Source organism: Emydura macquarii, unplaced genomic scaffold, assembly GCF_026122565.2.
Source record: "Emydura macquarii macquarii isolate MOO-44397 ecotype Brisbane River unplaced genomic scaffold, CSIRO-AGI_Emac_v2 contig_3647, whole genome shotgun sequence".
NCBI lineage: Eukaryota > Metazoa > Chordata > Testudines > Chelidae > Emydura > Emydura macquarii.
The window spans coordinates 686,450-710,567 of record NW_027133784.1 but is presented as its reverse complement, the minus strand read 5'-3'; the positions used below and the strand labels follow the sequence as shown (position 1 = coordinate 710,567).

At 54.9% G+C, this 24,118-nt stretch overlaps 1 protein-coding gene across 1 annotated transcript; it reads right to left on the bottom strand.

Moving 5' to 3' along the window:
- Positions 1 to 263: 263 nt before the first annotated feature.
- Positions 264 to 22,729, bottom strand: TCF25 (transcription factor 25). Its single transcript, XM_067536730.1, has 18 exons — positions 22,548 to 22,729; positions 21,498 to 21,677; positions 18,966 to 19,040; positions 17,352 to 17,476; positions 15,479 to 15,544; positions 13,834 to 13,916; positions 13,073 to 13,203; positions 11,182 to 11,281; positions 10,523 to 10,616; positions 9,629 to 9,721; positions 8,356 to 8,461; positions 7,756 to 7,915; positions 6,538 to 6,625; positions 5,816 to 5,974; positions 3,478 to 3,568; positions 2,622 to 2,701; positions 1,834 to 1,906; positions 264 to 532 (listed from the first exon to the last, which is right to left on the bottom strand). The coding sequence occupies exons 1-18, from the start codon at positions 22,698 to 22,700 to the stop codon at positions 371 to 373; spliced, it is 2,019 nt and encodes a 672-aa protein (XP_067392831.1). The 5' UTR covers positions 22,701 to 22,729; the 3' UTR covers positions 264 to 370.
- Between the last annotated feature and the right edge of the window lie 1,389 nt (positions 22,730 to 24,118).

Genomic DNA, 24,118 nt, shown 5'->3' with positions numbered 1-24,118 from the left:
ACTCTTACCTGCTGAGGCCTCTGCATGTCACAGAAGGTGGGCGGGAGGGACGGAACTAGATCAGCTTGGGCCTTCAGATGGCTGCTAGCGCTGCATTTGACTCATTCGCCCCTCCAAAGCGGGGCCCGGCCCTGCTGAGAGCGCTCCAACTCCAGCAACCTGAAAATTAGGGGACTGAAGGGCTAAAAAGAGCTTTTTAAATTCAGAAAAGGTGCCCATCCCTCACTCAGCTGAGCCCTTTGATCCATACACAAAGCAGCAGGGAACTTTGAAGACCAGGCCTCTGCTGGGCGTGACTCTTTATTCCATTGCAACACCAATCAGGACCATAATTACACAGCAGTGTGTGGGGACGGTGCCTGGTCTAGTTTCAATCCCAGTCTGCGTCTCCATCGGGGTTGTCATCTCGCGGCGGTTCCTGGAACTGGATATTTGCCAGCATGTCCCGCATGGCTGCCATTAGCCTGTTCACGCCCTGGTTGAGATCTTGCCCTGCTCCAGCCTCTTCCTCTCCATCATGTCTGACCTCGCCCTGCAACACAGCCCGAGGCGCTCAGATCAGTGTTTGATTTCCTCCAAGGAGCCAACAGCCGAGCAGCTTTTGTGAGAGGGCCAGAATTCTAGAGCGCTTAGGGAAAGGAAGCCTGGGCTAGTGGTTAAAGCACAGGTCTGAGAGGCGGGAGATTTGGCTTCTGAGTGACAGTCATTGCCCCGCTCTGTGCCTCAGTTTCCCCCCTCTGAGCAAGAGGGAGGCCAGCTCTTGTGAGGTTTGCTCTACAAGGGCTGTGAAGCACAGAGGGAGTCGCAAGGTATTTCAGCAACTGCTGCAGTTAAAGGGAGCAAAACCAGTTGTTAGAAGCTCACTTTCACAGTCAGAACGTTCCAAAACATGGAGCAAAATTCCTTCAGCCGGGCTTAATTATACGGTGGTTAAAAAAAGCCCAGTTCAGCTTCATAAAGGGAGCTGTCGCCTTCCCCCAACTGCAGAGGAATAATGGACAGGGTGGAACCCAACCCCGCAGCCTGGCCTATCACCAGTAGCACCAAGACTGGTCTCTGCTAGTTTTTAACATGAAGTGAGAAGCATTTGAAATGCAGGAAGGAGCGTGCAGCTACGTTTGTCATTAGCTCAGCCCTGGAAGCTGGATGCAGCCTCCAGACAGAAGAAGCTAGTTACGGCTATTTACAAGTTGCTCCAGTAAAACCACAGCTGAACAGTGCTGGATTTCTCTTCAAAAAAACCTACGACATTCTACAGAATTCGGGCAGCGTATTAAGGGTGCGCAGCTAAAATTTCAACACGACCCGTGACTCAGCCTCTTTGTTTCTCTGATTAGATAGTAATTAATGCTGCTGCTGCTGCACGTCCGCACTCCTGCTTTTACCGCCACAGCTTTCCTGGTGAATGGGAGCAGTCTGTCCTTCTGGAACACTCTTCACCAGACGCTGGGGGGAGAATGCGCTGATGCACTGAAGGAAAGGAACATTCCCACACACGTTCCGCACACAGACAGGCCTTTCCAAGGGCGAGAACCCTAACCGCTGCCTTCAGCGACGTAAGACATTAAATGTAGATTCTCCAAAACACCTTGGATGAAAAGGCCTTCTGTAACTGAGGCAGACTTTCCCAGAAATCCTCCTGTGTTCTCCACTGCAAACACGGGACTGAACGACATTTTGAAAGTGCGCGTTTAACTGTGGTGGTCACACACACAACCCCCAGCGTGCAGTGCAAGGGGTTGCCTGCATGTACAATGACTACCCTGTGTAGGAAGGGGAGGCGTGAATCGCATGCACACGCCCGTGTAGCAGTTAGAGACTCACTTAACGTACCTGTAAGGTAAAATTTGGCAACAGGGACCGAAAGAAGAGAGACAAAGTGCTTTCGTTGGAGGGGCGATTCGTCCTGGAAAGGAAAAACGCAATCAATCCCACCAAGCGAAACAAGGGACACCTGTAGCTGACTGTGTCACACTCATCCCAGCCCTGGCCCGGAGCCCCCCAGCCGGTGCACACTCTCACTCTGCACTGCCGCCCATGCACAGCTTTGCCTGAAGTCCCAGGCCAGGCTGGGGCAGGCAGAACTGCAGCCAAGTGCAGAGATTCACGTCTGTTTAGACTCCATCACTGCCAGCTGCTACTCCAGCTTAGCAAGTCTCTGCTTGCCGGGGGAACATGCCAGCCATTGGTGCGCAGGCTGCGGTCCGGTTGCCTCACACCTCCGCAACGTGCATGACGCTTAACGGAAGAGCTTAAAGACACAGCAACCTGCTGTCATGAAGTCTACCCCAAGCCCCAGGGGAGGCGAACCCTGCTGATGGCCAGTGACATTTTTAAGCAGTGCTCACGCTGACTGACCTCTCCGGACTGTCTGAGCTGGTGAGCCACACTCAAGTACCACCGCACACAAACGGCCAGACACAACCGCCGTCCGTACGGCTCACATGCCTCACCAAGCACCGCGAGTCAAACTGTTCGACTGTTCTCAGAGGGAGGAAGATGTAACTCCAAGCCCTGAGAAGTTTTAGTCACCATCCCCAGGCTGTGCGCCTGCTACTTAAACAAACCAAAGCAAAGATGGGAGCTGTGCAGACTCAGACGAATGCGAAGTGGGGAGGTACCTTTCTGGTCTTGTATAGGAAGTGATGGTGTCCAAGGGGGGTAGGGGGTCAAACCCCATTACAGGCTGGGACGTCACTTCCTTCAAAAAGAGGGACAAAAACAAGCATCAGACACCTGTCAAAACACGGCTAACATCTCAGGTCTGCTGTCTTATGGGGCACCCGTGTCTCCCAGCAGCGGTGGAGGAGGTACACCACTGACTTGGACAGTAAGATCCCACGGGCACATAGCCCCATTAGCATTCAGACAATCACAGCAGCCTCCTCTGGGCTCCCTTGTGCCTAGTGAACAGCAGCACAGCTCTTGGCAGGGTCCCAGGACACCAGGTGGTGTATGCCTAGCTGGTACTTTAGTAACAGATTAAAAACACACACACAATCAGACACTCGCAGCCCATCTCTGCACACCCCTCTGCGGGGCAGAGACTCTGAAGGGAACACGCCACAGTGCCGTGGCCCAAAGGGCTGAAGTTTCTGCTATTAGTTTGTGACACTACTAAGCCTGGGACGTATTTCTGGCTTGGCTTTCCCCCATTTCCTGCTGCAGCGCTCTGCCTGGCCCAGAACCCCCAGCGACAAGAGGAGGGGCTCTGCGTGTACCCCAAAGGCAGTGAAGCCTGCTCTGGAGGAGCGGCAAGCTGCTGATCCCTCTTCCTTATTGTGGGGTGGGTGGAGATGTGCAGGAGCCCGAAGGGGTGGCTGCTGGGTCAGTCTCCATCCAACAGCCCCATGGGGCTTGTGACAGCCACGGCCAGCCGGGGGGCAAAACGGGAGCGCCTGGGTTGTGTGCCTGCCGTGGGGGCGAGCGTGACACTGTGTACACAATGCCCCATTTCTCCTCTCTCAGGTCACTCACCAGGGGCAGCGCTGCTGTGGCTTCTTTCAGCTCCGAGAGGATCACATGACGATAGATATTTCTGGGTGCGCTCTGGTACCGCACCTTCCGCCTAGGGACAGAGAGAGGGAAGGGTTTCACAGAGGCACCACACACACACCCCCCCCAAGCAGTTACAAGATTTTCCTGTCTAGTTCCCTGGTGGCAGCGTCTGCTTTCTCCCAGCCTCCCGCAGGAGGTGCCATGCTCATCAGACCCTCTCTCCTGTCGTTCAGTGGCTGCAGGCGCACAGGTGAGGGTGGCCAGACACAGATCCTGCAAAGGTCTTCTCCTCCCGCCCACCGACCGACCACGGCAGCCAGCTGGCTTCAAAGGAAGATGGAGATGTGCAAACAGCCACGTCCCGCCCTCGCTGGACCCCGTGGACCTGGCAAGTCAAAGCCTATTTCAAAGAGCTCACCCCACTCAACCCGCCTCTGCCTCCCGACTCAGTCGAAGAGCAGCACTTCCCTGCCCCAGGCAATCTGGAAAGCGGAGCGCCCCCAAGCAGGCGTGCTCACTTTCTGCCAAGGAGGGAGGGGGCTAAACGGACAGTCTTTGCGAGCAGGAAACCCGCCGGCTTCTCCCGTTCGTTCCAAGGCCCGTCTGACAGCCAGCTCAGAGTCAAGGTGGAGAAAGCAAAGGGCCTTCGCCTTGGCCCCAGCCGAAGTTCTCAGCTCACCTCCACGCTGATCCCTGCCGCGCTAAGGAGACGTTACCTCCCTGGCCCCAGAGCTTCGCCCGCCAGCAGGAGCAGCTGCAGAAGCAACCAAAGCAGGGACTGCTGCATGGCCCAAGAGCACACACTAGGTCTCAGCCGGGGCCCTCCCTCCCCCAGACTCCGAACGGCAGGGGAGAGGAGCCTAGCCCTGCGGGCCCTGGGGGCTCTAGGACCCAGGTGGTGCTCCCGTTCCTTCACTTTTCTTTCCAGTCAGTCGACCCCCCCAGCTAACCCCACAAAAATCAGGGATCCTAGAGGTCATTTGCCGCCCATGGCATTGCTCATGTTGCCTGTCCTGTGCCCCTTCCCACAGCCTGTATCTGTCTGGAGCTTGCGGGGCCTGGCTCCAGGGTTTGTCCAGCACCTCAGACACCAGGGCCCCCTTCCTGGCTGGCCATAGGCACCAGTGCAATGAACATGGCTAACAGCAGCGGTGCAATGCAGCCTGTGTGCGCCCACCAGGGTGTGCCCGAGTTGATGGCTGCACTGGGGGTCCAGCCAGCTGTCTGTACGGCTCTACGGGTTTATACCCAAGGGTAGTGCACGCTACCACTAGCCGGGGTGGTAAGATTTCATCTGTCGGCAACGGGCGCTTTAACCCTTGCTGTGTGCGCCGGGCTGGGCTGGGGAGCAGCCAAGGGAACCCCGATTTGGTAGCGAAACGAAGCATTCTGTGGCAGGCTTGCTGCAATTCGGAACGGCGCTGGGAGCTCACTGGCGCATAGGGCACAGCCAGACGAGAGGTGGCCAGGCACGCTGGGTGCCACAGCAATGCAAGCTGGTACAAGGGTAGCCTGGGAGCACAGGGCTCAACGCCAAAGGAAGGGAGACAGACGAGGGCCAGGGTAATTCCACACACAAGGCCCAATCCCACCTGAAACGGCTCCAGGCAGGCGGGACTCGCTCCGAGAGGGAGAGACGCCTTGATGCCAAGGGATGGGGTTGGGAGTGGGGGGGGGATGAAAGCGGGGCAGAACTAGCCGTGGGAATCCACATTGGAAGCTGAGGGAGGCCTTTCCTCACCTCTTGGCCTGACCCCAACATGGCAGCTTCATAGGCTGCCCTCGCTCTGGGGGACCTTGCCCGGCTATGCTAGGTCTCAGGAGCAGCTGGGAGCCGTCTCCTCCTATTCAGAGACAGTCACATTAAAACCAAAACAAACTCTCTAACACTTGGCTGTTCTGATCCGTCTGGGCTTCGGCTTCACAGGGACCAGAGGGGACCCCCAAAGAACACACTGAGGGGCGTTCTACGCCGCAGCGCAGCTCAGGGGCTCCGAGGCCCGGGCACCAGGGAGCGATCAGCATCCACAGCTGAGAGGCAAGTTCCAAGGGGGCTGGGAACAGCACGGCCGGCACCTTATCACTGGCATGGTTAGAGCGACTGTGTAGTGCAGTTCTAGATGCCAGACTGTGGGCAGCATTACAGACCCAGCATTACAGACCCTACAGGCCTGGGATAGGGTCCGAGTCCAACAAGGCTCCTTTATCTAGACCTCGCTACCCCTCAGCACAGCGTCTCAGCGCCTCCATCTCTACCGTCTAAGGCTCTAGGTTATCTGGTCAGGAAGAGTGGCTGGCTTCAGTCTATTGTACTCACTTCTGTGCAGACTCCTCTACCACCAGGTCACTAGCGTCCACCATGCGCAACACTTCATGGACATTGGTTTCCAGCCAGGCCATGACGGCAGGGTCCTTCCACAGGGAGTGAGTCCTTCCTAAGTACAGGGAGACCAGCTGGTTCAAGGCAGGAGGTTGGCTATGGGACACAGAGAGAGTTACAGAGAGGCCTGCGTTATTGAGAACCGCTTGTCTCGGATTGTCACACTGAGCAATGAGCTGCAATCGCCTTGCGTGTGCGATTTACACCGGCCTCCACCAGCGTATTCTGTCTCCCACGACAGAGCACTGTGCCCAAAACAGCCCATCCAGGGAGATGGTGAGGAACTGCACCAACTTCCCCTGAGATCCAGGCAGTCGGACGACCATAGGACACAGAGCCAAACATGCACCAGAAGACAGCGTGCCCAGGTCGCGCACACACTCTTCTCTGCTGCAGCTGGCACAGACACTTGCAAGACCCAAAATGAACTATATTAAGATGTGGCTTCTGCTGGGCATTATCTGTCTGGTCCTCATCAACCTACTATTCTAGTGCTTCCCATGAGCAAACAGCGCTCTCTCCCTCTCACGTCCGGCCCGGCCAGGACAAAGCCGTTACTCCTCTCCTAAGGTAACGGAAATGCAGAGCGAGCGGAGAAATCCACCAGCACTGCAAGGCAACGCTCTGATCCCCTCTTTAAAAGGCTGGGCAGCTCTTACCTTATTTGGGCTTGGAGTCCAAAAAAAGCATGCGAAGCGACCATGGAGTCTGGCTGCACGCTACAGTGATCCAGCAATGGCATGAGAACTGCAAGAGAAAACCAGCGGTCACCATCCGCACCCCACCCCGCCAGAGCTACCAGGTCACCAATGCCAGTGGCTGCAAAGCACTCTGAGAACTGGGACAAAGGCTACCTTCTCCAGCTAGCTGGCGGGAGCAGGTCTCCCTAGAGACTGGTGATTCCCTAGAATCAAGCACCAAAGACACAGGAGGAGGATGGCTCCCAACTTTTAACGGCTGAAGATTTTGCTGCACATTTTATTATATTTAACAGATGGCAGAATCAGGAGCAGAGCCGAACGGCTGCCAAAGGTACAGTATCGTGCAATTAACACTGCTGGCCTCTGAACCTGACCACAGCTTTTATTTCTGTCCTCGTGACCAGCAGCAGAAAGGTGCGGTTATGTCAAGAGGCAACATAAACTGGGCCCCTTTGTTCAGGGAAAGCTACAAAGGCAAATCTGCATCCCCCCTCCTGGCCCAGAGGCACTGCACGGCTCCTCTCTGGAACGGAAGCATCAGTGGGATGAAAGTGACAGTGACAAGATCCTCACAGCATCAAAAGCGTAACGGAGCCTCGGAGGGAGCACAGAGATAAAGAGCAGACAGTAAATCTGGATCAAAGCATCTTCCTGGGGTGACTCAGAATCTGTGCTCCTGCCCCCAACCTGTGAGCACGAGATGTGTGTTCTTACATATGTGGGAAAGGCACTGAGGGCTGTGTAAGATAGGAGGAGAAATAACAGGGGGGGGAGACATGGACAGTTGCCAACTCCTTTCTAACACGTTAAAGGCTGAGGGTGCCGAATACAGAAAGTTCTACAGTCTTTTCTATCAGCCCCCTGCCATCCGAGGTGTGTGGTGTCAGACCACGTTCACCAGCAGCGGGGAGTCACCTCTTACACACGTCAGGGCTGAATGGGCAACACCCCCCCTTTGACCGGAGTGACTGTGCCGCACAGCATCTTGGGACCTAGCCTCCGAGAGCCACAACCCTGTGCTGAGACGGGGCAGTGCCGTCTGCGCCATTACAGGAACACTAGGTCTGCCCCCATGGCAACTTGCCACTACTGCCTGCGGTCTCAGAGGACGTGGCCATTGCTTTCGTGGACACATCCTGAAACAAACATTCCAGGGATGTCTTCAGCCAGACTTACCGCTCGGGAACATGATCAGTGCCTGCTGGATAAGGTGGGCAGCTCTCTCCCGGGCGTGGCTTAGCTCCGCTTCTGAGATCTCTTCTTGCTGACTCAGAAAGAAATACGCCAGCGGAACCGAGAAGGCAAAGTTTGGGAGCTGGGACAAGTTCCGGTGACCCTGCAGACAAAGACAGATTTCCCAAGCAATGACACCACCGGGGCTAGTCTCAGGACTGCTGGGTCACACTCCCTGGGGTGCCACCAACTCACAGCACAACTTCTGGAGAATTACTTCCAACTTGGTGTCTCAGTGGCCCCGTCTACACAATGGACAAAGTGATACTGAACTCACACAGTTGCTTATAACACACTCAGAACCCCTGCTTCAAGAAAGCCAGGCCTGGTACCTTTTGGGATATTCCATCTAGACAGCTGGGCGTCAGCGTCTGCAGCTCTGCTGGTACAAGCGTCCTGGCCCCCGCCCCGCTCTAAGCAGCTGCCCTCCCTCCTCTGCCCAGCACTCACGGAGACAGGTCACTGAAGGGTGAGGAGCCCCAGGAATCTGATCTTGTCCAGTTCCAACTTGCCTCCCGCCAGGGAAGCCCGCTGGCAACTCACCTCCCACTCTTGGAACATGCGTATCAGGAAGGCGTATTCTCTAGCTCGGAGCGACAGCAAATCAATTAGCAGCAGCACACACAGCGGGTCGTTCTCCGGGTCAAGGCTAGGAGAGGGGGAGGGGACAAGAGACAAGGATGAACCAGAACAGCAACATCACGAAAGCTCTCAGCAGAGTTACTCACCTCAACTTCAAGCGGGACTGCTCGGTTAAAACTCAATCCACAAGTCCTCGAAACCGGTCAAGATTCAAGGGCTGGCGCCGAGGAGGGAAGCACAATCACTGCCATGCGTCAGCACATGGAGGCCACGCAGACAAGGCAGTATCTAGACAGGGCTGGGAAGCCCAGTTCCAGGCAGATACAGATAAATCTATGGGCCGAGAGGGCGACAGAGGGATTACGAAAGGGGTTCCAAGCAGCCCCCAGTGAAGAGCGCGGACGCAGAGCACAGGTGTCCTGTCAATGCGCAAGGCGAGGTGTCAACTGATCTGCTGTTCAACCACAGCGACTGCATGAAGCAGGAATTCATTCAGGGATGTTCTATGCCCCGCGTCATGCAGGAGGTCAGACTAGACAATCACAGTGCTCCCTTCTGGCCTTAGACACTACCAAACAGAAAACACACCGGTTACCCTAGCCGAGCACGCTATCCCACAGCCCGAGACAGCCCGGGCAGCCGGCACAGTCCGCTCTCAGAGCGAACGCGGATCCTGGCTCCGGGACCTTGCAACGCCCAGTGCGCTGCATGCCGCTGGTGTGCACCCTCCCTGGAAGCCCCTGATAACGGGCAGGAGCACCACTGGGGCAGAGCAGACTGTAGCCAGACTCACTGTTATTACATGTGCAGCCCATTGAGACGATGGGTCCCAGGGTGCCATGTCCCGCTTTGGTCTGAGCAGCCAGGCCACCAGAATGTCAGCCACGGCCTGCACTGAAACTCCCCGGCCCTGCCTGGCCTACCCAGGACCCCGTCCATCTTGTCAAAAGCAACAGCAGAGCAGAGAGGCAGGAGAGGTTCTTTTCTGCCCGATGCCTGTCCAAATCTAGCTGCTCACGCTGTGTCCACACCAGGGCCTTCGGACTCCGCTGAACTTGCAATGACGGGAAACTTTTCCAAGCCTGGTGCAGACGAGGTCCGTGTGGGGTGTTCAGAGCCTTCCCTCAACGAGCAACTAGAAATCTCAGCTCCAGCCCACAGGGGCTGCAGTACCGATTCTGTACACACTTCCTCCAGGGGACACAGACTAGAAGGACCCAGCAGAGCCATTTACCTCAGGATAAGCTTGCAGAACTCCAGGGCTGTGCGGGGACAGCCCCTCTTCTCCAGGAAGATCATGTGTTTGAAGAGAGACAGGTAGAAAGCTCTGCAAAGACCAAAGTAGAAACACACTGAAAAACCCGTGGGGAGAAAGGAACCGCGTTACCCTGCTACTTCTGGAAAGGGGAACCCAGGCGGCCTGAATCCTGGCTCCCCTGGATGCTAATGGTGGATCCATTCCAGCATCCATGTATTTAATTCTAGCTGAAGAGCTTCCAGGCAAGAATGTGGATGGCAAGCTCCTGACTCCTCTTTCCAGGAGCAGGTCCGTCTTTCCATCCCGAGGTCCTGCATGGGATGAGCCGGGGTGGGGTGGGGTCCTAATGCAGCCTCCTGGGTAATCCTCAGGAAGATACTTTTAGTCCGTGCACGTTACAGAGCTGGGGCCACAGGACCCGGAAGACAGGCAAGGGAGGAAGGGAGTCTACCCCCATGTCACTGCACATCCTGGAGACGTACAGCAAACGTGCATCTCAGCCACAGCCACAAGCTACTCACGCCGCGGCTTTAAACTGACAGCTTTTGGCGCAATGCAGGGGCACCCTGCCAGGCACACAGGCCCCGATGGGTGTGCGGGTTAGTGTCAGCGGGGCAGAAGCCCATGAATTGTGACAAAAAAGAAGGTCGACATCAAGTTGGAACTGGAAGCATGGGGCAAATTCAAGGTGCTGAGGGGCAAGCAGCTTCTGCTCCCGTCTGCTCTTTCCCTGACTGATTTCCTGGCCAGATGCAGAAGCTGGGATCTGATCAGCTGCACACTAAATGAGGGCAAACGCCACTAGGCTGAATCAGATCTCGCCATCCCAGCCCCAGGCAGAGAAGAGGGGCGGGAGGGGAGGGCACCCACCTGTTCTCAGGTCTCCGGTAATCAAGCCTGCAGGTTCCATTGGTGAGGCTGAACACAGGGTGAAACGCACACTCCAGACTGTACAGCGCTCGCTCTGCACACAACACAGGCACCGTCAGGGGCACGGCCACGCCTCCCCCCCATCCGGCACTCACATCCGGCCCCCCGGACACCACTGCCAAAGGGCGGCTCAGGAGCCTAGAGCGCATGGAACACGCCGTCTGCGTTTCCTAGCAAGGGGCACGGCCACCGCAGAGACCAGTCCCCCCGTCGGCAGAGACCTTAAAGACTGAGGGAGCTCAGAGCCCCGTCAGGCTGCAGGTCAGGGCCACGGGGAACATGCCCAGCCCCTGCTGTACAGAGGACTGTGCTCAACCACCTTTCCCCGCTACTGTGCTGTGCGCTATGATTTTGAACAAGAATTCTCCTGGAGGAGGCCAGGACTCCAGGCTAAAGGATGAGCCAGCTGCACAGCTGTCTTGGGATCCCACGCTAAAGATTCTGTTCCAGCCATTGGGGGCCCTGGTAGGGCCTCCAGCTGATCCCTTCTGAGCAGCAGCAATCCAGTGTTGGTTTCCCAGCACTGCCCCATCGCTCCAGCAGATCTGTCTCCCTGAAGACAGGTTGTCATTATCAGCACATTCGCTCCCAATTCTCACCTACGAGATCTCGGGCCATCTCCTGATCCTCCTGCATTCGACACACCTCGCTGAGCTGCAGCAGCGAGTCCACGTGGTACGGGTTCATCTGGAGCAAAAGCTACAGGCAGACAGGAGAAGGGAGCGGAGCTGGATTAAGCGTTTACACAAAACACTGCTTCTCTGTGCATCGGACCAGGGCGGCAGAATGGCTAACGCTAGACTAGAACCAGAGCGCAGGAGAAAGGGGCAGTGGGAAAGTAATCTTATGGAGGTGTCCGTAAGGCTCAGCTTGAAGGTAATGGGATCAGATCCAAGGCCACCCCATGGCGCTCAGCGCCGACACTACGGACACGACACCTCATGTCCATCTCATGAAAGATGCGACGCTGCTTTTCAAGGAGGGGGGGGAAGCACACAATGGCTGCTGCATTTGCCTAGACACCCTCTCCACGCCCATCGGTTTGACCTCGCAGTGTTCTCGCTGGGTTCTCACACGGCCCGATTTCCACAGGAACATGTGCCCAATGCCGATCTGGTGGGAGACACTGCTCCCATCATTCAGTATTTAAAAGGCTCTCCCATGGAACCCAGCTACTCCACTGCTGAGGACTGAAAGTTTCACTATTAATAGGACCTACAAAAATAACGTTTTGGTATTCTGTGTCATCAGGGTAGACGACACAATGACAAACGACAAAGGGAAACCAAGATATTTTGGCTCTGAAATGTACAGCAGCTCACCACCCCCACCATGTTAAACTTCACCTTCACCCCACTGAAGAGACGGAAGGGAAGAAAGCTGCAGGAAAGACACAGACCCACCAGACTCTCAGACGGCATTGAGCAACCGGGAGGGTGGGGGTGGCAGTAGAACATATGACATGCGTGGCCATGCTGGCCTGCCACTGCTACGTGGGAGGCCTGCAAGTGACCCCAGGCCCAGCTTTCTCGCTCTCAAGTGAAACCCTCTTCGGGAGAAAGTGCCTGGCCCTGTTGAACAGTGACTCCTTGGGCTGATTGATCACTGGAGCAGAACAGGACAGGACAGGAAACTGAGAAGGGATGAAAGCAGGGGACCAGGGAAGCAGAAGAAACCGTATTTATTGGACAATGGCCCCTTTAAAAAAGTCTCTCACGTGCACACATTTGTGCTCATTTAGGGCAGGGGTTTCAAAGAAAACATGTTTTGATTATACTGCGTGAGGGCCCAGAGCAATCCCAGGGTATGCTTGTTCCTGTGTGCTATAAATGGTGCTATCTGCTGTAATTAGCTTGGACACGTTCAATAAAACTTCAATGCACAGCCTGTTCTGCTAACATACCAGGAAAAGACACATTTTTCTTCTTCCATGCAACTTGGTTTATAAACAGAATGGCTGTTATTTTAGACGCTGCCCTTAAAGGTCACTTTACGCTAGGCGTATTTTTGACTTTCCCAGCTGAAGAGTGAAGACAACAGGGCTTTATTCAGGAGGTCTGTTCTCAACGGCTAACTAGAATGAATGCTCTCCATGAAAGCCATCCATGGTCTAAATCACAGGGCTCCAACTCTGCCCTCAGGCACGCTGGCGACTTGCCAGGAGCCCACGGGCACTCTTCCTCTGCATGACACGGCTCAGCCAGCAACAGCTCTTTCACTCGGCTTTTGTAAGGAGCCGCAGCCAAGGAGATTACACGGCTCACTCGTAACACTCCATCTTGAGCCAAGTGATGGCACAGAGGAGACGATACGTCCCAGCACGCAGTGCCAAGCTGCTTGGCTGAAGACAATAAAACGAAGGCCAGGACTTCCAGCCGTCACGTCACACATCCACAAGCAAGGTAAGGGGGCGTAGGGGGCATTGCAGAGCTCCACCAGCTGCACGTGGCCTGGGGGCTACGCTACGGACACCTCGGCTTTATGACGTACCACGATGTTGTTTGGGTCCAGAGATTCCACTGCATCCAGGAACTTGAACTGCACTTGCTGGTACTCTCGATGGTGCTCAAACGTGAAGTGCTGGACGCCTCTCCTGGTTTCCAGCAGCTGCATGGCAATGCCTAGAAGGCAAACAACAGCCGTTGCTCCCTCAGGAAGATAGAGGCCGTTTCTGGCAGCCGGCGAGAATGAACACTTCAAAGCCCTCGCTGCCCCCGCAGAGCTGGGAGCACAGGGGTGAGGGAGCCTGTTCACATTCACGAGGCCACAGCAGAACTGTTTGCAAACCAGATGGGCATTCAGAGGTCATCTCGGTGATTTCCCCCCTCTTCCCACCATCACTTCCAACCCGCCCGCCCCAGCGGCCTGGCCCTCCTGGGCACACCGCTGATCAGCCGACATGGCCACCCAAGGGAAGAAGATTCAAGGAAGAAAACATGACCTTTCAGAGGAGGAAAAACATGCTGAAAAAATGCTCAGATACAGCATGCCACTTGAAAGCCCTCCGAGGCAGTGGAGTAAGAGGGGGGTGTACACCAGCAGCTGACAAACAGCGCTAGTCTCTGGATCAGCAGATGTCAGCTTGGCCCTGGCGGCTCGTAAAACGAGCTAAGTTCCCTGCACGCTAACAAGGCTCTCATAACAGCTGCGCCGGCGGAATCCGGAAGTGGAGGCTTGGAACGGAGGGCTACCATGGACCAGGCAGAGAGACTGATGGCTCACTAGAGAAGGGTGGTGGGGGGGAAACTCGCCTGTTTTGCTGTAGCGTGGCCAGGTGTTCTTGGGAGCAGCCAGCCATGTGCTGCGGATGTACTGACGCTGCCTCTGCCGTGGCCTGTGGAAACCAAACACGCCACATCAGTGGTTCTCAACCTGCGGCCCAATCGGCACGCAGCTGCAGCCCATGTGACATCCTCAGGGCCATACAGGTAGTATTGGATGCAGTAAATAGGTTGAGAAGCGCTGCTCTACACAATCTGCATTGACACACACCGTGGAACAGACCCAAAGCGAAGCATGGGGGTGGGAAGCAGATGACAGATCTCTGGCGTTTGGATTTGGGCCAAAGAGAGTCAACATCTCCTCTGACTGCAGCACTACGAAATCGGTCAGATCTCTCCAGGATCGCCCCCTTGCCCAGGCAGTTTTATCAAGTTTAACATTCTCAGGCATCCCTTCGAGGCTCTGCATGACTGCACTCCAGCTTCACCCAGGCCGTGACCCATCAGCCTACCAAGGCCTCCAAGCCCCTCCACGCCATTAACTTCCTTCCCCAACTCTCCCTTTTTGCCAAATTCTCTCCTGCCCCTAGCTCCCAGTTCACAGAGCCATCCCCGGTCAGTCCAATCCAACCTTCTCCCCGGAACCAGGCCACGCTCTAGCTGGACTCACAAGATGTTTGTAGGATCAGTCATAAGGAGGAGTTAAGAAACCCCAGCTACCTCTCCAGGAACACACCAGCCCTCTATGCTTGGAAATGTCCTCCTCTTCCCTTGCCTGAGTCACCTCCTCTCTGCCTCCACATCCCTCTTCCACAGAACCTCTTAGAGATGGCCTCTCCAGCGATCACCACCATCCCTTTGAGCTTGCACTCAGACTGTGTTGCATGTGTCTCAACCAGAGCGCAAGCTCTCTGAAGGAGGGGTATCCGCTTCCCATTTGCAGAGACAGTGCCAAACACATTTCAAAGAAATCATGAGAACTGCATGAGTACGGGGCACAGAGGAAACAGCTGGACAGCTTCCCTGGGTCGACAGCACACAAGTGTACCTGAGACCAGCTGCAGACCCCACTCACTCAGACCCCACCCCACAAAATTGCAAAGAGATTTTACAGTGGAAAAACTGATAAAGAAAAATTAAAGGGATAAGAAAACCATGAGAGGCTCACAATGATACGAACCAGTGACCGTGCTTTAGAAACGCAGACACAGTAACAAGGGAGGACAGTTATGGAACCACAGCAAGGACGTGGTGTGAATCTGCATGAAGTCAAGACTTCCTCCGCCCAAATGTCTACTGCTTTACTTGTTTAAAATCGATTATTTCTGCCACCCCCAGGGCCACTCAGCAGTAAAGGAGGAGTCCTGGAACAGATGTGTAGACATGTCTCTGCCCACTTTCTCTGGGGGCTGGTCTACACTGGCGGCAGTGGTCAACGGGAGATATGCAAGCTTCGTTATGTAGCTTGTGTATCTTCTGTCAACGTACTTACGCTGACGTACCGTAGCACTACACAGACCCGCTCAATCGATGCCATGGCATTGATGCCTGCCGCCCCGGCATTGTAGACACGCCCTCGGTTTCGGTTGGAAGTACAGTCTGTCGTACCATTGGACCTGGACAGAGACTGATCCAGGCTTTACAAATATAGTTAATATTGCAACTCTGGTCTCACCTCTGATCGCCAAGAACGGCCCGAGCCCCAAAGTACCTCTTCAGCTCAGTCTCTGGATTCAAGTTTCTGGAAAATTGAAGATAGAAGTGAGGAAAACCACCAAGAATTAATCCCATAGCGTTTCTGAAACTGTGTTCGCCCACTTTACCGACACTCAAGTCTCCTGTTTGCAAACTCCTGCACAGATCAGTGCTTTGACACCCCAAAGCTAATAACCAGGCTAAGATGTTTCAAGATTCAGACTCAACCAGTTATTCTACAGGCATGATAGCCACATTTCAAAGACGATGTTCAGTCATGGAATGACACTGCTGACCTCTCTAGGGCAATTAATGTAACTAGTCTAAAGCATCAACAGAGAATCCTCTGCTCAGGGCTGATGTATGGATACTTATGCTTGTTCCTAAATAAGAAAAACAAAGGACCCCACTTTCCAAACTGTGTACACCATTTGTTTTCAACCTTTTTCTTGTGTGGACCACAGCTGCAGATCCTTTGGAAATCTTAGACATAGTCTGGAGACCCCCAGGGGTCCACGCACTACAGGTTTAAAACCACTGGTGTACACACTTCTGAATTAACTGCTGGCAACAGACATCGACCAGACCTGGAGAACAAGTCCTCCACTCGCACAGCAGATTCTGCATAAGCAGGCTTAGAACAGTTACCTCTAGTGCCTGGAGGGGACATGTGACACCGCAGGGTATGCCTGAGTCAAATGATGAACTCTCTCTTGTTGTGTGTGTGGAAATGTTGGACACTGACTGCTCAACCCGGGACATAACCAAAACCAACCCCCCGCACTGCAGCCCAGCCAGCTCCCTGCCCAGGAACGGTGTGACACACCGGGCTGAAGGACTAACACGAACAACCATCCACGCCACAATCGGGGGCCACCAACTTGACTGTCTGTCCACTACGGGGCCCATCCCCATTTCTACACAGGGGGCCACAGGGGGAGGGGCCAGCATGACGGTAGGTCTGCAGCGTCCCAGCCTGAGCACATGGCTCAGAGGGGCCCTATTTAAGAGCGGGGTACTTGCACAGGGTGTGCTGTGGGGAGCTGACCAGCACCCCACATAAGGACTTGCAGCAGAGAGAGGGCAGCCTGTGATGCTTGTCTGAGAAGCCTTGACCGCACAAGAAGGGTGCGCTCGGACCAGCAGAGGGGGCATCTTAGGACTGCCGTTGTTTGCAGAGATCTGTAACTCACGTGCTTTCAGGGTAAAGTCACAGCAGCTAGGAAATGCCTTGGCTAAGCCTGTGCGCCACGTTGGCCTCAAAGGGATTAAACTAGAAGCCCAGGATGTCTGCAGGTAGGTGGAACTCGGAAGGGGCGTGTGTAAGTGACGGGGGGGCTCAGCAGGTCTCAGACCCGGGTTTCGGGGGCACCTGATGTCCCAAAGACGGGAGTGAGACAAGAGATCGGGGCTGGGAGCACGCTCTATGGTCCCAGGGCTAGAAAGAGTGCCTAAACTCTGCCCTGACCCAGCTGGCTTGGAAGCACATGGGCCCCATGGATCTGGCGACTGTGCCCTGGGGTACGGCAGGTTGAATTGGTATCGCTCTAGTCTCTGTGGCCAGTTCATTCCTGGTTTTTGTTGAGCTCAGCGATGGGCCAGTTGGTGGCGGTCACAAGCGGAGACACGTGTCCACTGAACACATGCACAAGTTCACTGCTGGTGTATTAGCTCTGGGACCATACAGATCCTGTACAGCACCTTTTAAGCATGGTCCCAACTCAAAGCCAGGGGGAGATCTTTACTGCAAGACGCCCAATGCTCTCTTGGGGCAGGAGTTCCCTACAATAGCAAAGACCTAAGAGCAACGAGCACAGGAAAGCCTGAGGGAGATGGGCAGCCATGCACGTTACCTGTGCTCTACATAGAGCAGAGGCCGACTGTCTGCAAGGACACCGCTCTTGGTTTCGTACGACAGCTCGTTGGGATCCTCGATCTTTTCCAGAATGCTGTCAAGGTCGTCCGGGTCATCGTCTTCCTTAAAGCACAACGCAAAGACATTGCAACCATTAAAGAACGAGTCACACCCCAGCTCCCACCAGAACAGATCACTGCCTGCCCTTCGCTCTGACGTTCAGGCTCCTCATCCTCACTCCCCCGGGGCACAGTTCTGCCCATCCACTACGCGCGTCACACACGATCTGCCGTTCCTTGGGGACAGAAGGCTATCCCTCTCCCCGGGCACCGAGCCCCTTCCCTCACCTTGCCTCCTGCTGTCTGACTCCCATCCTGGGCTCTCTGCTCCCGCCACTTGCCTTGCCGTTCGTTCATTACATGATGACATGCTATTTTCTCCATCAGTCTTTAAATCAAGACGGTGTCATTCTGAAACAAGTGCTCTAACTCGGCCACAAGTCACGGGAGTCCCTAGGTGAGATTCTCTAGCCTGTGCTTGCGGCTCAGACTGGATGATCACAACAGGCCCTTCTGGCCTTAATGTCCACAAATTTAAGGCTGTACTTTTTTAACCCTTGTCTGGCCCTTCCCTGTCTATTTTATTGCCAAGCTCTAGATCGGTTTGATTTAGATGATCAGATCTTGGGTGCTGCAACAATAGGGCTGTTTTAAATCTCTGAAGCACCATGAAAAGTGACAGTGCTACATAAATATTGACATCTAACAACAATCAGCCTCCGGTGCCTGCTTCAGACAGGACCACCGACCTCTCCCCTGAAGTGCTGTGTGCTGCAAGGGTCACAGCTGGCACCTCAGTGTCAGTGACAAAACATGGATTGGACACACACTGGACGGGCTTCTGCTTCAGCTCAGAGAGCAGCCTGCACACCTCCTTAGGAGGAGACACTTTAGTCAGACTCAGAATCTGTGCCTGCCCCCACCCCAACCACACACACGGACAGACACTGGGTCCAAATGGAGGCGCACACTGGAAAAGCATTTGTTGCCACTACACTCAGCACCAGCCATCGCTCTTGGGGAGCTTTTGCTGCTCGAAGTCAAACTGGCACCAGCAGCGTGATGGTAGTGGGCCACTCTGCAAGGGAAGGGTGCCCTGTGGTGGCAGACTCAGAGGGCAGCGCACCAGTGCTGCTCCCGAGTGAGCGCTCTTGCCAGTGACTGGAACACTGACAGCTAGAGCGCGCTGGGGCTAGCCCGGCCTAGCAGGAAGTCACCGTGATGCAGGGGCTGGGAGGAAACAATACAGAGACGGGTACAAAAAGCAAGATCCCCGGGGATTCCCCCAAACCACAAAAGTCACTAAGGTGAAAGATGCGGGTTTGAAGGTTCCAGCTTTAACAAGCTGCAGCTGAGCCCATCTAGTCCCTGCTGCCGACATGAATGAAGGCCACGAAACAGAAATAAAAAAGTGCAACACACTACACAGCACCTTCTGCGGGGGGATCTCAAAGCACTTCACAAAGCTGGGTGACTGCTGTCGGGGCAGCGTTTCTCGAGCTGGAGGGAACAAAGGGGGTGGGGCTAAAGCCCCAAATCTGCTGCAGACATACCAGAGTCTCACCAGCTGCAGTTCTCTTGTTCTTCCGTTTCTTTTTCTTCTTCCGTGGCTTGTTGGTCGATATAGGCTACAGAGACAAATGGAACAGGTGCCAGTGAGCACGTTTCAACGAAGTACTGGGAGGGACACAGCAAGGAAGGTGGGGGTGGCATTTCCAACAGGAACACAGACTGCCACGGGCTCAGCCTAGGAAAGAGCCATTTCCATCAGACTTAAAACAGGGAACAAGATTAGGGAAGGGTGAGGGCAAGGAGTCCCAGAGAGTGTCAACTACAGGTTCCCAGACTTACGGGGTCAAATGCAAACCTCAGTATTCTCGGCTCAGCGTCTGGGACTGATTATTCAACACACGATCAAGCAAAGAACATTTTAGTGTCTTCAGGCTTGGAGGAAGTTGTTTTAACCTCCCTTTGCTCCCCCAGGTCTCAGTGCTAATTAACATTTCTTTTGTTTATTCTTTCCTTTGTACTGGGGAATCTCAAAACTCACTCATTACCCCAGAAACATACAGCTGTCTGAAAACATCACAGGTGACACAGGCTCCCCACTCTGTGTAGGTGCAAATACTTCAGCACATGGTGCTACCTGGAATTAGCCAGCAAAGGCGAAAGGCACACTCTTCTCCCAGGGGACACAGAGCTAACAACTCATTCTGAGGCGTACCAGCTCCACACAGATATTGCAGCTGGAGATGTAATGACGGCTTAGGCAGCTCCTCAGCCACCACCTCGGAGATATCATGGAAGTTTTGCAATTTGGAACTAACTTATTTAACCTGCCCATTCTCTTACAAGCTTCCCCCACAGCATACAACAGTGAGGCTGCTTTCTATCTCCGACCCTGACCCTCTAAATCCTCTCACTTGTCTTAAACTAAGACCAAAAACAAAACAAAAACCCAACAACAAAGCACTACTCCCCCCAAAACCCAGTATTTAACTTGCAATCCCGTATGCCTATTTAAAATCTGCATGTGATTGTGTGTATGTTCATCTTCAAAGCAAATGCTTCAGTGACTTCGTTAAGACAACAGACCCATCCTTGTAAGCAACCCAACAACTAATTCAATGGGGTCCAATGGAGGGGAAAAGGATAATTTCTATTTCAAGTTGCCAGGGCTTTTTTCCCTTTCAGACATTCTGCATTAAATTTAGTGCTCATAAGAACGGCCACACTGGGTCAGACCAATGATCCATCTAGCCCAGTGTCCTGTCTGCCGACAGTGGCCAGTGCCAGGTGCTTCAGAAGGAATCAACAGAACAGGTAATCATCAAGTGATCCATCCTATCAGCCATTCCCAGCCTCTGGCAAACAGCAATCCCTGCCTATCCTGGCTAATGGCCATCGATGGACCTGTCCTCCATGAACTTATCTAGTTCTTTTTTTGAGTCCCATTATAGTCTTGGCCTTCACAACATCCTCTGGCAAGGAGTTCCACAGGTTGACTGTGCGTTGTGTGAAGAAATACTTCCTTTTGTTAGTTTTAAACCTGCTGCCTGTTACTTTCATTTGCTGACCCCTAGTTCTTGTGTTATGAGAAGGAGTAAATAACATTTCTTTATTTACTTTCTCCACACCAGTCATGATTTCATAGACCTCTATTGTATTCCTACTTAGTCGTCTCTTTTCCAAACTGAAAAGTCCCAGTCTTATTAATCTCTCCTCATACGGAAGCTGTTCCATACCCCTCATCATTTTAGTTGCCCTTTTCTGTACCTTTTTCAATTCCAGTATATCTTTTTTGAGGTGGGTGACCAGATCTGCACGCAGCATTCAAGATGGGGGCGTATCAGGGATTTATAAAGAGGCAATACGATATTTTCTGTCTTTCCTAATGATTGCCAACATTCTGTTAGCTTTTTTGACTGCCGCTGCACATTGAGTGGATGTTTTCAGAGAACTATCCACAGTGACTTCAAGGTCTCTTTCTTGAGTGGTAACAGCTAAATTAGCCCCCATCATTTTATATGTATCGTTGGGATGATGTTTTCCAATGTGCATTACTTTGCATTTATCAACATTGAATTTTATCTGCCCTTTTGTTGCCTAGTCGCCCAATTTTGTGAGATCCCTTTGTACCTCTTCGCAGTCTGCTTTGGACTTAATGATCTTGAGTAGTTTTGCTCATGAAAACATAGCACTAGTAAGAATGGCACAAGCCACTTACCTCAGGTACCTGCTACAGTAACTTTCTCTTCACAGCTGATCACTAGATCCTCATCACCAATACCTCCAGGTATTCCACTGCCCTTCCAACACACCAGTGCCCCTCAGTCCCAACCCTAGACCTCACCCTGTCAATCAGGCCACGGTATGCAGCGCTTTGGGGAGGTGGACGAATGGCATCTTAGTCAAACCACTCGTTCTGACGTGTTCCCTAAGGCCGGATTTGGAACTCTGGTCTCCAGAGATCACAGACTGATGCGCTAACCCAGTAAGGCACGGAGCTAGAGGGGCCAGAACTCTGCTTCTTAATTATCACCAACCCCTTGTGGGTGTGGATATCGTTGAACATTGTCAGATACCTGCAGTTTTGTCACCGTTTGGTCCTGTTGTTGGGTGTCTTCTCCGTCTCGCTGCCCATCACTCTCTGGCTCTCCAGTTTCAGCCTCTTCATTGTTCCCTGTGCCATCTTGTTCCTTCAGCCTGGAATCTGCTCTATCCTCTTTGGATCCTAGATCCTCCTCCAATTCTTCATTGGTTATCTGTGCAGACAGAAGGACAAGGCTCAGGAATCTAGGGAGACCGGAGCAATGAGTCTGCATTGTCTTGGCTCCTGCCAGCACAGAGCCACACACCAGGAGCAGGGATCTGTATCTTACTCATATCTACAGCAACAGGGAGAAAAACCACACCAACGCCACATCGGCCATTCAGCAGAAGCCTACGAGAAACTTGACAGCGGTTTGGCCGCTGAGATCAGAGCCTGCCATGCTGACCAGTAGCGTCTGATTGTTTCCTTGGACTCCCTGTGTCCATCTCTTGTCTCCTGCCCCGAAGAGCTTCCTGTTTTTGTCCTGTGTTTGTACAGCACCTAGCGCAATGGGGGCCTGGTCCAGAACCGGGGCTCCCAGGCGCCACCATCGGACAAGCCGGAAGGGAGAAGCAGGGCTCAGCTGGGCGGCTGTCGGCCCACCAGGCGCTTGGGCACCTAGCCGCACTTCCAAGCTGGCCCCTGCAATAATCGAGCACCCCCGGGCCGGGCGCGGGGCTGCGGGGCAGTCTGGGGCAGCCGGGCAGGGGCAGCACAGGCTGCGGAGCAGGGCAGCCGGGCACCCGTGACCGTGGGGACAGGCGGTAACACAACGGCACAGCTCGAACTGGGCAGTAAACCCGCACACACACACACACACACACACACACACACACACACACACACACACACACCCCGGTCCAAGGGCGGCCAAGACACAGGCGGGCCCGGGTGCGGGCCGCACGTCGGTCGGTGACACGTTGTACCGCGGCAGCGCACGCACACACACACACACACACACACAAATACACAAACACACACACACACACACACACACACACACACACACAGCTGCCCGCTCCCCCGCCCCGCCCCCACTCACCAGCTCGTACAGGTTGCTGAGCCCGCCCCGCTCCGGCCCCTCCTCCTCTTCCTCCTCCCCCGCCCCCTCGGGGCCCAGCCGCAGCCCGCCCGGCTCCAGGGGCTCCTGGCCCCGCTGCTCCCCCCGCAGCCTCCGCAGGGCCCGCCGCGACATGGAGCCAGACTGAGCCCCGCCGCTTCCCGTCCCCCCGCGCCAGCGCCACAGGCGACGAGCGCGGCGCCGCCGCTGCACGCCACAGAGGCCCCTCCCCTGCGCGCATGCGCGGATCCCCGTTCGGAGCCCCGGGCCCTGTTTCACGCTCTTCGCTGGGCTTGAGACCGCGTGAGATAAATTGCGGCGGGACCCAGCTGCGCGTGTCCCATCACGTGATGCTGCTTCCCTAGTCTAGGGGCGGGGCTCCCAGTCCCCGGTGGCGCCCCCTGCTGCTAAGTTCCCGCGCACCAGGCACGCCCCCGCCCGGCTCCTCGGGCACCTGCGGCCACGCTGGCCGGGGAGCAGTTTAAATCCCCCGCGCAGGAGGGAGCCGCTGGCAGCGAACCACGCCGGGCAGTCCCGGGCAGGAGGTGGCGGGGCTGGACGCCCTGCATGCAGCACAGGTGCCCCCTCTGTAGCTGCTCCACTCCCTCCCCCTCCCCACTGCTCTAGTTAAGTAAGTGGTTGGGGGTTCTGGGTACAGCGCCTAGCACCGTGGGGCGTCACTCTGGCTGGGCGTTAGGCACGACCATGAGTAACAGTAACAGTACAGTCATGACGTGCTCGTCTCCTACTGCATCACTCCCAGGCCTCCACTCCAGCCTCGCACACCCGCCCCTGCCATAGACCCCTCTGTCCTTCCTGCCACGCTGCCGGGAGCTCCCCGACTAACCCCAGCAGCACCATCCTCCCCTGGACATCCCACCTCCTCGGGACCCACTTCTGCCCCCCTGCCCAGGAGGAATGAGCCCAGGGCCAGACGCCAGCTGTAGGGCCGGTGGGCAGGGCTGGGAGCAGGGGGACAAGCTCTCACATACCTTGGACCCAAAACCAGAGCCCACGTGACCCTCCAGTCTCCTCCTCCCTCCCTCTTTCCCTCTATTTGTTGCTTTCGCTGACTGCATCTTGTTTCCAGTTAGGCTGTGAACTCTTGGGGCAGGGACCAGGGCTTCCTTTGTGTGCAGCACCCAGCACAGTGAGCCCCTGATCCCTTCAAGGCCTCAGCACTGCTGCAGTGCAATAATAATTGTCCGGGGGGGTGCCCCTTCCTGGGGTGGAATGGCCACTGGGGGCCCTACCAATGGCACATGCCAGATAGAGCAGAGCTACCGGATGACTGGGCAGATCTTTGTTCCCCCTTCTGTCCTGCTGCATGCAGAGCAGGCACAACAGGGCTTAGCTCCCAGCTCCTAACAAGGTGGAAGAGCGGCTGCCCCTCGCCTTTCCACTAGTCAGCATCCGTCTGCAGTTTCGGGAGCTGTCCCTTTGTCCGTGATAAATGCAGACACCAGACGCAACGTCCAGGGACTGGACAGTTTGTGCAGCTTACGTTACCGTGAGCTCCAGGAGCGTGAAATACTTTCATCTGCAGCCCCGGT

What these genes read in the sequence shown, in the direction of transcription:
- TCF25 (XM_067536730.1), bottom strand. Translation starts at nt 22,700, where the DNA reads ATGTCGCGGCGGGCCCTGCGGAGGCTGCGGGGGGAGCAGCGGGGCCAG. An exon ending in CTGCTCTATGTAGAGCACAG is followed by an intron (nt 15,545 to 17,351) that starts GTAACGTGCATG and finishes TCAATTTTCCAG; the next exon opens with AAACTTGAATCCAGAGACTG. An exon ending in TGGACCCAAACAACATCGTG is followed by an intron (nt 11,282 to 13,072) that starts GTACGTCATAAA and finishes GTCTGCCTGTAG; the next exon opens with CTTTTGCTCCAGATGAACCC.